The sequence below is a fragment of the Crocodylus porosus genome, unplaced genomic scaffold (genome assembly GCF_001723895.1).
Source record: "Crocodylus porosus isolate Cpor-Errol unplaced genomic scaffold, CroPor_comp1, whole genome shotgun sequence".
Classification (NCBI taxonomy): domain Eukaryota; kingdom Metazoa; phylum Chordata; order Crocodylia; family Crocodylidae; genus Crocodylus; species Crocodylus porosus.
This window is the reverse complement of record NW_017728933.1, coordinates 4,313,077-4,328,891: the sequence shown is the minus strand read 5'-3', so window position 1 is coordinate 4,328,891 and position 15,815 is coordinate 4,313,077. Positions and strand designations below refer to the sequence as shown.

At 59.2% G+C, this 15,815-nt stretch overlaps 1 protein-coding gene across 11 annotated transcripts in view; it reads right to left on the bottom strand.

The window, feature by feature from the left end:
• Positions 1-15,815, bottom strand: part of ANK1 (ankyrin 1) — a 47,742-nt gene that overhangs the window by 27,216 nt on the left and 4,711 nt on the right. The window contains exon 1 of one of the 11 annotated variants that reach the window (XM_019546050.1): positions 1,989-2,098. The exons of 9 other annotated variants lie outside the window; for them this stretch is intronic. In XM_019546050.1, the coding sequence (XP_019401595.1) occupies positions 1,989-2,015 (27 nt within the window). In that variant the 5' untranslated portion in view covers positions 2,016-2,098. Of the gene's footprint in view, positions 1-1,988; positions 2,099-15,815 lie in introns of those variants that run through there. One more of the 11 variants, XM_019546051.1, reaches the window with a different exon arrangement.

Below are 15,815 nucleotides of genomic sequence, written 5' to 3'. Positions count from 1 at the left end.
GTGGTACAGGGACCCCAAAGCTGCAGCTGCTGCCTCAGGAAGGACCTCTGGCAGCTGGCCTGAGCCTGGGCACCACTGCTCACAGCCTCCTGTGAGGGGGACAGAGCCAGGCTGCCGTCAGGAAGCAGAGGCCTTGAAAGCAATTCACCCCAAGAAGGCTCCGGCTGGGCCGCCCTCTTCCAAACTCCAGCTTCTGGTAACTCCACCACTGCACAGCCCCGTCCCGCAGCACCAGCCTCACCACTCATGCCCCAGCGATGCCCCAGGGGCCCCCCTTGGGCCCTGGTGCCGGGAGCAGCCGAGGGAGCAGGAGCTGGGAAAGGGATGCTAAGAACAACCAAGCAGAGCCAGGGACCAGGACGCAAAGGACTAAAAGAAGATGAGGGAAAGAAAGCGCACCAGCGTTGCACTGCCCCTGTGCGCAGAGGACAGGGTGGGAGACTCTGCTCTGCCACTTCCCTTCCCTTTGTGCCAGGTTGTCAGGCTAGGAGCCCTCTTGCATTGAGGCTCCCAGCCCAGATCCCCAAGCTGGACCATGCTGGCTTCTGCTGCCCATTCACATGCCTAGCATGGGTGGCACAATGCAACGCGGCACTTCTGAAGGCCCAGGTGCAGTGCACGGTGGGGATGGTGGCTAAGCTGGGATGCGGTGGCAGCACCACCTGCTTGCCTGCCCGCCAGGGAGCACGGGATCACTGGAGGCAGCCACCTTGTGCTGGCACCAGGCCTCAACTTTTGCTATCAGGGAGAGGCACCTGGAGCATGAGACAGCCCTCAGCCCTGCCATTGAGCGGGAACAGCCCCAGGACCTAGAGAGGCTGTGAGCTGATGCAACACTCTGAAGCCCAACAAAGCCCTGGCTTACAAAGAGAAACGTGCTGCTCTGCCTTGGCCCCTGACACCTCCCATGGTGCTGCTGCCAGCATCCCTGCAGCCTGGATGGACTGGGACCCTAGGGCAAGGGCACCTTGTTTCTTCTCCTGGGACCACACGGCAGGGAGCAGCTGTCCCTACAGCATGTCAGCTTGTGTCCACAAGCACCCTCCCGTCTCCCCCCGGAGCCAGAGCAATCACGCCACCCACAGCTCAGGCTAAGGCCCTCGTCGACCATTAGCCATGTCTGTGCTGTTCCCAGCTGAGAAGACAGCATGTGCACTTCCGGCTCTGAGCACTCGTTAGGTCAACGTGCAGTGAAGGCAGGAGGCCAGGACAGCCCTCACTATGGTATGACCAGGCTTTAGCTGTCCAGGCTGCAGGGGAGAGGCCAGGCCTGGGAGGGTCCCATAGAGAGGCAGCCACAGAGCCAGGGCAGAATAGGGGCACTTGGTGCCTGACACTCATGCCTCGTTTTTGTGTCACCCACACCCATTTCTGAGCTGCCCCAAGAGGGATCTTGCCTGCTGCACAGTCCAGCTGTCATGGGGAAGGGCCACGAGACGTCTGGTTGAGGGAGGCCACCTGAGCACAGTTCTCAGAAACGCTCCCTGCCCGTGCTTATCAGAGCAACCAGCCCAGGGCCTTGCATGTAGCCCCCGGAGCAATGGCAGTGCATCTCCTGTGTCCAGCTGCTGCAGTGCACACGCTTTGCAAGTGAACGGTGCCCCTGACTTGGTGCATGGGGCAGTCAATGTCACACTCGGTGTTTACTGCTAACAGCACATCTACAAGCCGAACCCTGCAGCAGCCCTCAGGACCTCAGCTTTGCGATGTGCCTGCAGCAGCAGGGAGACCGGGGCTGAGGGGAGCCATCTGGGTTCAGCACATGGCTCTGAGCCTAGGCAGGTGCCAGAAGGGCCATGAGCCCCATTCCACAGTGGGGGTCTTGCCCTAGGCTGACCCCAGACATCACTCCGTGACCTCCATCCTGTCCCTACACTGATCGTTGCCTGCAAGCCCCCAGAGCAGGGCCCCCTGCTCTAAGCAGAGCTCATGGGACTGCCTGGATGGGGGCCACTGCTGCCCGTCCCTGTACCTGCCCCATTACTCACCCTCCTTCGCCGGCACAGTATCCCCATGGGGGCGTCAGGCCTCCCCTTGCGCTGTGGGGATCTGCAGAGCAGGCACCGCTCAGCCGTACCCAGCACTGTAGCTAGCACCAGTGCGCACAGCTTGTGATGGGCTAGTGTTTATCAACCTGCATCCATGCCCTATCGGGGTGCACATGTGCCTGCAGACCGGCACCAAGGGTGGCTCCCATCTGGGAGATAAGAGATTAGAAATGTCACTAGGCGAGGGCTCATAGTAGAAAGCAACATGCCAGCTCCTGGCCTGGGGCAAAAAAATGCCTGCAAAATGGTAAACAGGGCTGGGCCCAATGTCCAGCCTGGCCCACCTCATCCTGGCATGCAGACAGAGCCCCAGAGCCCAGGGTAGCGGCTGCTCAGGCCTAGGACCACCATGGTCTGTGTCTGCATGGAACCAGCATGAGCCCTGCATAACTGTGTCCCTATGCAGTGACAGCCCCTTCTGTCTTTCCTGCCCACCCCAACAGCTCCTGTATGCAGAGACAAGGAGTTGTACCCCTCAGCCTCAAAAGCCCAGGCCCCGAGGAGTTAGCCGGAGGCCCTGATTCTTGGGGCCCTGCTCCAGGGGCTGGTGAGCACAGACAGCGTGGCTGCTTATGGGGCAGCCTGGCTGGGAGGACAGATTTCCTCTCTCCGTGGGAGCGCCAGAGCCCTTGCAAGTCCTGCTGCACTTGCTATGGAAGCAGCTGCTGCCCTGTGCCTATGTGGCCACGGCTTCCGCATGCAGTGTCCTGAACTGCTGCATGGACCAATGCACATATGGCTTCTGCTTTCTAGCAGCAGGTGGCCAGCTGAGATGTCTGCTAGGGCTGTTTCCAGTCCCCAGTGTTGCCCCACACAGCCACCCCTGCCAGGCCATGACCCTTGGGACATTCTCCAGCCATCACTCAATGGCCCCCACGGACAGGCAGTGCACACGTGGCACCCAATGGGGCTTGGCATGCCCTGTGGCCATGCTGTGGAAGATGAGGCACTGCACCTGCTGAACCAGTGCACCGAGCAGGAAGTGCCTGCAGCAGCGGGTGATAATTCACTGGCTATCGCAGGATGTGTTAACAGAGCCCTATGGAGTGGATGGTGGCACCAGGGAAGGTGTGTGCATGCGGGGGTGCTTATAGGGGGTCCCAGCTCATCTTTGGAAGTGAACAGGGGGAGGCCTAGCAGGGCCATTTGCAACAAGAAGCCCTCTGAGAGCACGATAGCATGGGTTGTCCTGCAATGGGCTGCAGCAGGTGCACTGCTGATGTAGTTGCTTCTTCCCTGGCTTGCTCCACAGACCCCCTGGGACAGCCCCTCTCGCTACCACAAGCCCCATCCCTGAGCCCAGATGGCCATGGGTGCAAGAGACCAGAGTTGAGGACAGCTTTAGTTCTGGGGAAAATCACAACACAGGACAGCAGCTGTAGGTCGCAGACCCCAAACCGCAGAGTGTTAATTAACTGCAGGTGTTAATCTCTAGGCTGCCACGGTGGGTGCCTCCCTCCGAGCAGGGCCTGAGCACCTGAAGTCATCCTGAGCAGGCTCCTAGAGCCCCACGGGTCAGCACTGGGGCCTGCCCAGAGGGAGCTTCAGCAGAGAGAACCCGTTTAGGCTGCACGCAGGAATGCCCTTGAAGGAAGGTCGGAGCTCAGGCAGGGAACAGGAGACAGACACAAATGCAGCTGCTAGCGTCCAGCCTCTAGCTGATGGTGCACCGGTTCCCATGGGCCCTGAAGCTAGCTTAAATCCAAATGCTGTCCTGAGAAAGCCCGCGGAGCTCCTCCAGTCTTGGCCGGACCGCCAGTGCTAGGACCTGGCCCTGTACAATGTAGGTGCTTGGAAAATCTCCCTGCCCCCGCAAGATGCAGCCCATCTGCCAGCCTGCCCCCACTACGCTGCAGGGCAGTTCTGGGTGGAGAGTCTGGAGAACGCTGCAGGGCGAAGGCACAAGTACAGTAACCCCGGTGGGACTGCTCAGGCACTGGGAGACGAGGGCGACCTGCCACGGAGAACTCTCCTCCAGCTACGCAGAGCTTCGCCAAGAGGCCAAGTCGTGTCCCTGGCTTTCTCCCGAGCGGCTTTTCACTTGTGCCATGAGGTAGCTGTGAAAGCACGCGTCACTCCTTCCCTGACCCTGCCACTATCTCCCCTGTAACTGGAGCAGGGCGCTCCGCGCAGTCACTGCGCGACACTCCCCAGCTGTTCTCCTGTCACTCGAGGAAAAGGGGCAGCCGTGCAGCACGCTGCCCCGGGCCAGCTCCGCGTGCAGCGGGTTCCTGGCTGCTGGGCTCACTGCTGCCAGGTGACTGCTAACAGACTGGGAAGCCGCACAGAGCTGCACTATTGGCCTTGCTCCTCCCTCTCCTTCCTGAGCAGTCAAGGCCACTTCCCTGCTTCCCAGGACAGAGGGACACACCCTGGAAAAGACTGGACCCAAAAGGTGCACCTGAACACCTCTCCCCAGCTCCCTGTACCCTGTCGCCACCTTATACCCATGCTGGGGTGCATGGAAGCTCCCCCAGCCCCTTCCTAAAGTACCCAAGGAGTCCTGGGCAATAGTTCAGGAGCCAGGCTTGAGAGCAATGGTCGTTCCTGGGCCTCATGTGGCAGCGCAACCTGGACAGCACGATACTCATGTGGGCACCTGAAGCATCCAATAGGCTTGTGTGGCCTGACATCCTGTAGCTACAGATTGGAGGAGCCACCCCATGGCCATACAGTAACAGAGGCAGATGGGGAAAAAGCCCCTTAAAAAGCCAGAGGATTTGTACCCGGGCTTGCAGCAAGCTCTTGGTGCTGGTACTTCTGTCTAGAGAACGTGTGCCAGCACTCCCTACAGCACGCACACCGAGTCCCCCAGTCATGCTTGCAAGACAAAAGCACATTACAAAGTAGCCGTGAGGTCCTGACGAGTGCTAACGACAGGAAGCCTGAATAAAACTGCAGGCCAGAACTCCCATCCAGCTGCCCAAAATGTTCCCAGCAATTTAGGCCAATATCAGCAAGCTGCTGTTTAAATGTGAACACCTTTCCCCGCCTTCTGCTAAACAAACACCCTCTGGAAGAGCAGAACTCAGGCAGGCCCACCCTGACACCGGAGGAGGAGCAAGATGGTGTCATGCAGCCCAAACACGGAGCCTTCCAACAACTCGAACCCAGCAGGCTGTGGGCCTGGCAAGGAAACACTTTGCCTCGAAATCGTGCAGATTCTTACAGTGCTTGGCACCACGGGGCAACATTTGTGAGCAAACAGCAGCAGCAGCACTGTATGTGAGTGGCAGGAACCTCGTAGAGTCCTGGTGCCAGATGCAGAAAGCATTGACAGGGTTGAGTGTGGAGCCTTGCTGCTGACAGACAGACTCCTTGTTTCCCTGCCCCTGGCTGCAGTGAGCCCCACCAGCTTACCTGCCACTCAGCCATCAGCTACGGCGCTGATTCTGGCGAACCGCTATTCACACCAGACACGGGCAGCATCAGTCACTGTAGTTAACAACCACCCAAGATGGACACGTATGAGTAAAGGTTTGTAGCATCAGGGTCTCACCTGTAACTAAGCTCGCTGTTGCCTGAGCAGTCTGCGACAACAGATGTTATGGCAGAAGGAGAGAAAGACAGGCACAGACGAGGGGATGGAGGCAAGCTACTTGATAACATCTGGCTAGGAAAGATTTTGCTCCCAAGGAACTGGGCTGCTCCCTCCTTCCCCTCTACCTAACACCTTGGCACAGAAGTAACCTGCCTTCCCAAAGGCAGAGGCCTGCAGCTGGTCACAGAGCCGTGTCTCCGGGCTTGCTCATGACAGACTGTCTGAGAGATGTGCACCTTGTGCAAAGGACCTTGATCCTGGTCGGTGTTTCTGGCACTGCTGTAAGATGCATAATCTGTGAGAACACGGAGCCACCATCTGACCAGGCAGACAGGAGACCCCCAGATACAAGCGATGCTCTGGGCCAGTCACCAACTCCCCTGGTGTGTGGACCAGGCCCACCAGCACACCGAGAAGGGGTGCTACGGGGGCTGGGGTGAGTTGCGTGCTGCTGCTGGCATTCCCTGAAGGGATGAGCGATGCCAACTTAGCCACATGCCCGTGTGCTGGAGCTGCAGATGCAAGAGGGGTGCCTGTCCCTGCCCCCCAGGTGCACGAGGTGGCATAGACAGCCCCTCATGCCACTACCTCAGGTCTACACCCTCCTGCCCCTATACTGGTAGGGCACTCCCATGGCCCCTCCACCCGACTCCCTCACACCCCGCTCCCCCAGGGCAGGGGCACCCCATGCCCAGGTCCACCTCCCACCCGTGTGCTAGCGGCCAGGCTGCTCTGTGAGTAGTGTCCCTTGAGCCAGCCTGAGTCTCTGAACACTCCCAGCGCTGGGAGCTTGCAGAGCTTGGCACTGTGCCCAGCCGTGTGGGCCAAGGGCAAATTGCTTCTTAATTACTGCTCATGGTGCAGGTTCCTGCTTTCGCTTGGACAGCTGCCAGTCTGAGAGCCACGCCGGGACCCTCGTCAGCCTGCTGCTAATTGATGCCAACCATCGACCCTGTTGTTACCAGAGAGGCTGCTGCCCTGCCGGGAGCGTGGCTGGCAGCCCATCCAGGGGTCCGGAGGCAGGTGGAAGTGCAGGAAGCCCTACGTACCACATGCGGTCCCAGCCCACATCAGCCACAGCCACACGGGCTCCTCGTGGGCCTTTCTGTGGTGCTGTCACCGCAGGGCCAGCCATTAATGAAAGTGTCTTCACAACTTCCAGCCACCTCTTCCTGCGACTGGGGCCCTGAGGGTGCTGGATACCTCCACAGCCAAACCACCAGCCCATCCCAGCATGATGACCTTCCCCAGATAACATCCAGCTGCTTTTACCCAGGGCTGCACCTATATCGCATGGTACAGATTTCAGTGCCGAAGCCTGGCCCATGCACTGTGCTAGCACGTTCCTCCCACCAAGTGCTGCAGTGCTCCACAGGACAGCACTGAGCCTGAGCTGGAGAAACAGCTCCTCGAAAGGCTGTTAAGCCCACAGGTTTTGTTTAAGGGTAATTAGTGAAGCATCTGCGCAACCCAGGTATTTCTTCTACCTCCAACCCTGCTCCCATGCCAGCATTTAGGACGATTTCCTCTCATGGCAGCACTTCCCAAGGTCTATCCAATGACAGGAAATGCCTCTGGATGAGAGGAGCAGGGTCGCAGAGTCCCTGAAACACTTGCGCCCGCTCCTTCGGCAGGTGAGGACTGGGCTGCCCCGACTCTGCTGGGCGAGCAGGAGGTGCGGCGCTGCTCTAAAATGGAAGATGATCAATGGTTTGACATCCCTCTGGCTGACAGCTTTGCAGCTAGCGCTTGCAGTGTCAGCGCTTTTCCCTGGCCCGAGCAATGCCACCCAGACTGCATTCACACCGGGAACACAGCCTCTTCTGGACCCTGCCCCTCCGCACTCTACAGCTGCTCGCAGGGGGTCGTTTACTGCAGGAAATGGAGCCTGCCCCTGCCAAATGCAGCATGCCATGGCCTCTGCTTCCACGCCAGGGGCTTCCGGATTCATCCTACAGGGGATGGAGCCAGAGCAGCCCAGAAATTTTCCTCTGCTTGGCACTCACGCAAAATCCCAGCCCAAGGATCGAACTTCCAAGGTCAGGGCAGCATCCATAGCATGCACGGCCCAGCTGGCAGGAGGCAGGGGCTGCTCTGAGATATCCGCCTTAGAGGTATCCCCTCTGGCTCCCAGCTGGGAGAGTCTCTGGTACCATCCTAATTCCTGCTGCTGGGAAGCCTGTGCCAAGGCAGAGCATTGAGCAGTCCCAGCTGATGGAGGTGAGCCGGGGACCAGAGCCCTTGCTGTCCCCTGAGGGCTCTCAGTATATGGGGACCAGTCAGTGCCACTCACACAAGACACCAACGCCCCAGAGCTGGGATGGTCCTGAGCAAGGGAAGTCTGAGGACTTCCATGGATCTGCATGCTGCCACAAGCTCTGCCCCTGCTGTATGCACACCCTCTTCCCACGAGAATGGACTGCCCTGTGCAGAATCAAGCCCACGGGCCTGCCCTGGGGTAGCCCAGGCTGCACTCAGGTGCCTGAAATACCCTGATCAGAGCCACGAGGGTGCAAACACCAATGGAAACGAGGTTTCGCATGACGGGTCAAGTGCCTCTGTCCACACACCCACCCCTCCCCTCCAGTCTCAGAGGACACAGCCCCTTTGTTTAGTGCAGGGAGCAGTCAGAGCACACGTCCTTAGCTCCCCTCAGGGCTCACAGGGGCCTGGCTCGTACCCACGCGCACCAGAGACTACCAGACAAGGTCAGCAGTTCTCCTGCATTTGGACTCCCTGACTAGAGCTGCTGGTGCATGGCAATGCACAGCCAAGGCATCTCCAACACACTGCTGCATAAAGTATCCATGTGTCCTGCCCACTGCCACTGGCTCAAGCCTGCTGCTGTCCTGAGAGCTGGACTTGCCTGGGAGCTGTGGGCTGCTGAGCACACTGGACAAGGCCTTTCAATAGCCCCTCTGCTGTGGAGCACCAGGGGCTGCTCGGCACCTGGTACGGTGCACAGGTGATGGAGGCATGCTCCGTCAGCGCAACAGTGACAGTACCATGCCATTTCTAGGGGCCATCTGGGCTCACTGTGGGCGCCCCCGCCACTGCCAGTGCCACCTGCCTTTGGGGCCAACTGGTGAACCTCCATCCCACCCCCCAATGAGAGAATGAGGGGATCCAGAAAAACAGAGACAGGAGTTGGAGGCAAGAGAGCAGGGAAGCCAGAGAGGACAGTCAGTCTCAGAACTGAGATGGGGTCAGGAAGGAGAAAAGAGCAATGGTGGAAACATCAGAAAAAGCAGGCTGAGAGTGCTTATAAGCCGGGACAGCAACAGGCACCACCACAGGGGACCAGTGCATCTTCTTCCCTTGGGCTTCTTCACAGCTGGAGCCTCCAGGAAGCCAGCAGTAAAGTTACCAAGATCCTTCAAGCTCAAGCTAAGCCCTCCACTTTACTCCCGTCCAGTGGGTCCGTGCAGGGTGCAGGCAGGCAGGAAGCCTCTGCTCACCTGCACCAGGGCACGAGGTCTTTATGTAACAGTTTTATTCTGGTCCGGCACCGGGTCCAGCAACCAGGTGCCTTGCGCACGCAGTCATTAGTGAACCAGAGCACGCTGCAGCTTTCAACCTGGCGATGTGCAGAATAATCAGGTTATTTGCAGGAGCGTCTGTCTTGGTGACTGCACTGTTACTGTTTTAGGCAGCGGTCGGACAACTGGTACTTGGCGATGCTGCTGCCTAATTATTTTCCAGAGACTCCAAACAATTCTGGACACCAAATGCTGGCACCCGTAACAGACAGCCGGGGCAGGCAGGGGCAGTGGCTGCTCCCCTGCACAACATCGGGGGGCTCCAAGCTGGTTGGCCAGGACCTCCCAGGAGAGGCTGCCAGCACGGGGCTCAGAGCAGGTCAGCAGCACGCGCAGCCCCTTGGACCTGGGAGCACCCAAAAGAGAAGAAGTAGTACTGCATTTCCCGGGGCAATTATAGCCCAGAATAATGAGGACTGGGCACTGACCCAAGGAAACGCAGCGTTTCAGCCGACACAAGGATCGCTCTCCTAACATGGACAGAGCCTAGCCCAGACCATGAGGGCTCCGGTGGGGAAGCGCCATGCTTGCAGGTGGATAGCGCTGGCCGTGGCCATGGGCGGAAAGGGAGACCTGGAGCGGAGTCCTGGAGGCCCCAGGCCTGGCTGAGCTGGCAGTGCCCGTAGGCGGGGGGTACTGGCTTGGGTGGGGGTGGGGGGCAGCCAGCCCACCCCTGCCCTACCAGACAGGCCACTCGACCCTGCTCGAGAAACCTGAAATGCTTGTCAGCTGCTGCTGCCATGGCAACACTGGAGAGGGAATTTGCCGGCTTCTCACGTGTCAGTCTGTTTAAAGCGTGTAACACCATCGGGCAGCCGGCCCGCATGGGTGCACGTGTCCGTGCTGCCTGCGGACGGTGCCGTGTGGGCTGGCTGGGGTAAGCTGGAGATCCGGGCACCCCGCTGAGACTAATATTTCACACCCGACAAGCCAACGCTTTGCAGGCTAATTTGTGTTATTAATAAAAAATCTCCTGCTAAATGATTCAGGAAGAAGGTGCTGCTGTTACAGTTTGCATCGCAGTTGCTGAGCAGTTTGGGAAGTTGAGTGCTGGTGCCCAAGGAGTTAACCGGGAGCCACATGGAGACCAGCCCTGAAGGGCCACTGGGGTAGCACGTGGGTGCTACGTGCTCCCCAGCACATTGTGGAGGAGAAATGACTCCGGCTGACGAAGGGCTCTGTACCGCAGGGGACACAGGCTGTTTGATCCCCCCTCTAGAGACCAGCCGGGCTCTGCCGCAGGCCACTGCACTGCAAGGATGCCCTCAGGCCTCGGTGGCCTGCACCAACCCCGCTGTCACGGCAGCAGGCTTTCATCGCCTTTTGCTCTGGGGTCCCCCGAGGCCTGCTGCGGAGTTGATGCTGTCAGTGCCGAGTGCTGAACGCTGAGCCCTGCACGGTGCCCATCCATGCGGGGCCTGCGGGCTGGGCAACATCAGGTCCTTTTGCACAGTCACGTGGGGGCACGGAGCAGGGGCAGATGTTTTAAAGTGTCCTGTGGAAGATCTGTGCTCCCAGTTCAGCTGCAGTAAGCATCGAGGCATGAGCCGTGGGAGCCTGCAGCAGGCACCTCCAAGCGCAGTACACACTGCATGCCACCACTGCTGCCAGAGCCCCGAGATGCACCTGCTCTGCAGACAGGTGGCAAGGAGGGGGCAGGAGGCATTTGCTTCCTCCAGGGTAGAGACAACCACCGCCTGGCTAAGAGCCCGCAGACGCCAGGAGGCTATGTGAGCAGGGAGAGCTGGTCTCCACGTAGCCCTGCAGAGGACATGCACAGAGGCAAAGGCCGTTAGCAAGACTGGCATTTGGGAAGTGTCACCAGTGAACAATGCCCCCAGACAACTGTGGACATGCCAGGGGTCGTCCGCCACCCACTCTGCCTGTGTCCAAATGCTGCTGTGTCTGGTGGCTGAGGGCAGCCAGGCTTCTTCACTGTACAAGAGACCATGACTGTTTGAAGTGCCAGCAGCACCCACCTCCGGTGTTCAGCAGGCTCCCAGCGAGGCCAAGTTCAGGGCTGCAGGACGCGTGCCTCAGGAAGGGGGTGGGAAAACACGTGGTGTCATTACCGTCAGCATTTCGGAGCCTTCTGCTGACCATGCTCCCTGGGCTGGAGCCGGCTCCTGTTGGCTATACTCCTCTCGCTTTTTGACAGGCTGATAACCAGAACAACATCTTGCTGTTTGCAGATACAGCATCTTCCCTTACCAAGGAATTCACAACGTCGCCCAGCTGCTCCGCGAGCTGTGCCGTCATGGTTTAACCAATGCACAGCTTGTTGCTGGACAATGACCCGGTAACCCTGCTTCATACGCCTGCAGCGCTGGGAGCACGCAGGGTGTAGGTCAGGGAGAATTTCACATGCACGTGACTCCAGCAACCACTGAGAAAGTTAACGAATTTCATGCTCTGCCCGGCCCTCAGTGACAGCAGAGACAGGAGCTCTTCTGTCCAGCAGTTAAAATAACAGCTAGCGTGTCCAGTGTCACTTTCCCTTTCTCTAACATCGCCCTGTGGCACACCAGTGTCCTGCTGGACACCCCCAAATGACGCCTGCCCCTGGGGTACAACCCTGTGTGCTGTGTGTCCAGTGAAGGGCCTCTCTCCCCTTGCGTCCCTGACCCAAGCACCAGCCCGGAGTGCCAGCCTGCATCCTAACCCTCTCTCTCGGAGAGCTCAGAGTGTCAGGAAGATGGAAGATCCCAGCATGTGATGCTCCTTCCTGAGGGATGGGTCTTATCTTGCCTGGGTGCTGGTGACTCCTGCCTTTAGACAGGTCTGCCCCGTGCTTGTAATGCCCAGCCTGCATGGGAGCCCGTGCCGAGGCCACGCTCCAATAGTCACCGAGCAGTGATCTGTGGGGTTCCTGCCAGTCAGACTCCCTGATGGTAGCAAGGCAAGTGGCTGTCTGGCGCACAGCCTTTCCTGCCTGTGTGCTGCCCTCCGGGAGGGGTTCCTGCCAAGTGCAGCTCCATGAGCCGGGCTCTAGGCACAGATGGGCAGCAGGTATTTTATACTGTCCCTCACCCAACGGTGCTGCAGTTCCTCCTGGTGCAGAAGCTTGAAAGCAGGCGCAGCAACCTGCATGTTCCTCCAACGTGCACAGAAAGCAGGTGATGCTATCGATTGCCCTGTTGCTCCTGGTGTGTGCCAGCCTGTGACAAGTCCAACCTGCTCCTGGAGGGAGCGGCTCTGTGTCAGCGAGCGGCCGCGGCTGGAATCACAATGACCGCTACCTCAGGTTAGCAGTGCCCAGCACAAGGGATGGTGCTGGAAGGTTTGCACAGGGGCAAACCCGGTAGCAAGACTCTTCCTCCTACCTGGCCTGGGCCACTTCAAAGCCAAGCCCCCATGCAGGATGCTCAGTCACTGACAATGTGACGCCACCTTAGCACAGAGGGCAAGAGACAACCCACAGACCTGCATCTGCCAAGAGCCTTCTGCCAGATCACAGCAGAGTCCTACCCTGGCTTTGCTGCACCACAGGGCTGACTGCAGTGTGGTGGGGGGGACCCCACTGCCTTCCCATCGCCAAAGCACGAGGCTGATCAAGGAGAGGCAAGGACAGCTGGCAGCGCCGAGCGCTGCGCTGTTCGAGCTCAGCTCAGCTTGCAGATTGTTCACGTTTAGTAGCATAATTAGAGCGCCCCATATGTCACCGAGACCGCGATCCGTGGAATCCAGCCCAGAGAGACCCTAGAGGCAAATGGGGTGGAGAGAGCCTAGGAAGGGCTGGGGCACGTGTGCAGCAGACTGCAGCTCTGCCAGAACAGGAGCCATCCACCAGTGGCCCAGGCAGGGCCGGATCTGCATGCCTGGATGCAGAATGCAGGGGCACTTCTGTGGAGGCTTTGGCACCAGGGTCAGGGGCTGCGGGAGCCTGCCATAAGATCTTTGCTTGCAGTGGTACCCAAAACACAAAGGAGTATGCAGGCACTGTTTGGAGGCGGGGGGGCCGGAGAGCCTTGCTTTGTCAGCGAAGCCTTCCCTGAGCCCCCTTCTTCAGCCAGGATGCAGGCACCTGTGTGTGACCAGTGAAGCAAGGCTTTCTGGGAGCCAGACAGCCCTGCAGGGTTTGCACAGGCAGCACAGCCTCTGTGCAGAGGGTACAGGGGGGACCCCTCCCTGAACACAGGAACCACATGCACCTCCAAATTCACCATTGACACGTGGCATAAGACCCCAGCCGGAGGAATCATACAGGCAGGCCAATGGAGAGCCAGCCAGTGCTCCTCTCCTGGGACCATTAGCAACACATGCTGTCATGACATGGTGAAGCTGAGCTGCCCCTTGGCACCTGCGTGGCCCTGAGCTATGTCAGGGCAGGGACAATAGGGTGGTGTTATTCCAAGTGGCTCTTGAGAGGGCTGCAAGGTCAGCATCGAAGAGGAGGCTGTCCTGAGCTCACCCGATAGGGTGTCAATGGGATTCTACTACCAAGGGATTTCACTGGGAAATGCGATCCTGCTTTTCTTGCGCTTATCTGCAGTGCTGGGAAGAGCGCTGCGTGCTCCCCATGAGGGACTGTGCGGAGCAGATGAACGGGTGGCTGGATGTACCAGCATTAGTGCCAGGCGTCTCGGCAGCAAGGGCCCAAGGGCAGAACACAGGTCCCGCCGACTGGCTGCTGAACGGGCCCCACATGCACAGCAGAAGGTGCGGGCCCCCACGCTCTGCATTTCCTGGCAAGCACAGCCTGTTGTATGCAGGCACACACCTGGTGGCCTTGCAAAGGCCTGCGGCCACACTGCAGCACAGTCCCAAACCCTGCATCTCTGTTCACTGCCTTGCTGAAGTGACACGGGCCTTGTGATGCCCTGGACATGGGCGCACACGTGCTCCTCCCTGGCGCTGTGTAAATATAGAAACCTCGGCCCGTTCCCTGGCTGCTGCTCTCTCTCCTCCTGCCTCTCCAGACACTTTGCCAAATACCTGGTGCTTCACTGCTGTTGTCAATGGCATTTCATTAGCAAGCCCGGGGGCTGTAACGTTTAGATACCCTCCAGTTAACAGAGTCTCCCGACTCCTGCAGCACCCGAGTGGATTCCCAGCTCTTGCTCAGCTCTATCAGCCACTCAGCAGACCCTGCCAGCCTCCGCTCGGGCTGTGCTGCCACCAGCAGCATCACAGCTGAAAGCACGACCCAGCTCAGCTCTGGGGCAGGAGCAGGTTTTTGCAGAGCGCTCTGGAGCTTCGTGCAGGCCTAGCCTGCTGGGGCATTTGTCAGATGCTTCCAGGCCCCTGGGATGCCACAAGCTCCATGCTGCGCTCGGAAGCTGCTGCTCCATGCCTGCAGGAGCTCTTCACGTCACTGCTCTCAGCCGGGGCAGGATGCTGTCTGGACCAGCTTGCCTGGAGCCAGAAGCAGGGAGACCTGCAGAGATGCAGGGGGACAGAGCACCCATGCCAAGCCAGCAGTGTGGCCACGTGCCCCCTGCTTCCCAGCTCCAGTGCAGATGCATTTCTGAAGAACCTTGACATACTTAGGCAATTAAACCAAATTAGCATAATTCAAACAAAACTTCTAATTTTAGCACTCAGGGAAGCTGGTTCCCTTCGAGCTGAGCTCTGCCAGGTCTCTGCAGCAGCAGCCTCCCAGTGGCAGCTGGGGAAACGAGCTGGGATGCTGCTGCCCTGGAGAATGGCACCTTGGGGATGGCTTCAAGGTGGGGGCTCCTGTGCCAGGCTTCTACCTCTGCAAGGCTCCAGCCGCTCCCCCTCCTGCCCTGCCTAGTCCCCTCTGCTCTGGCAGGCGCAGTCCGAACCCATTACTACCTGAATAATTTAACAGCCTGCAGAGCAGCAATGCAGATTGGCATCACCTGCCCCTCCTGATGGCCCCTTCCCCAGCCTTTTGTGGGGGTGCCTGATGCCTGCCTAGCCAGACGCCTATGCTCTGTTCTGGTGTCATCCAGCAGCACACTCTCCCTCCAGCGAGTGCTCACTGGCTGCCAGGGAAGGACATGGGAGCAGGCTCCCGGCCTTGGCTGCTGCTTTCAGGGCTGAGCAGGCTGCGCTGCCTGTAGACAGCGAGCGACAGGGGAAGATGCAAGGTTCTCCAGTCCAACATACCCTTCCCTATGTGTGCCAGCACTGCCAGAGGGTAAGAGGAGTAGGGTCCTGACGGGGCCCTCTGGGCACCCCCAGCCCTGGGAAGGGTGTAGGAGGGGACGCAGACGAGCAGCAGAGGCCTCTGTTACGACAGCACCAGGTAGGAATGGTGTTAGCCTTCTTGCCACCCCTGAGCAACGCCGCATCCCAACCCCCTGTGACACCACAGCACTACACACCTGTTCCTGGATGGGTCCTAAACACCCTGTTTGGCCAGGAGGCTGCAGTGCAGAAATGTCACCCTGCCCACGACCGTGGTACCAGGCTCCATGCTCTGCCCTCCCTCCCTGGTACTGAGCAGTACCTCCCCTTGGCACTGCTGGATATGGCAGGCAGGGAGGGAGCAAGATGCTCCCATGATAACCAGTGTGTACCCAGAGCAGGGGGGAGGGCAGCAAGTGGCACCGGGTGAGACCGGATAGAGAGAGCAGCGGCAGGGGAGTCCGCAGCAGCCACCGCAAGTCCTACCCCCAGAGCATGGGAGCTTGCCTGGGTCAAGCAGCAGCTGCCTGCTCCCTGCCTGGGCCTTGGCCGGGGGGAGGGAGTCAGACTGAGCACTGATGCTCTCTCTAA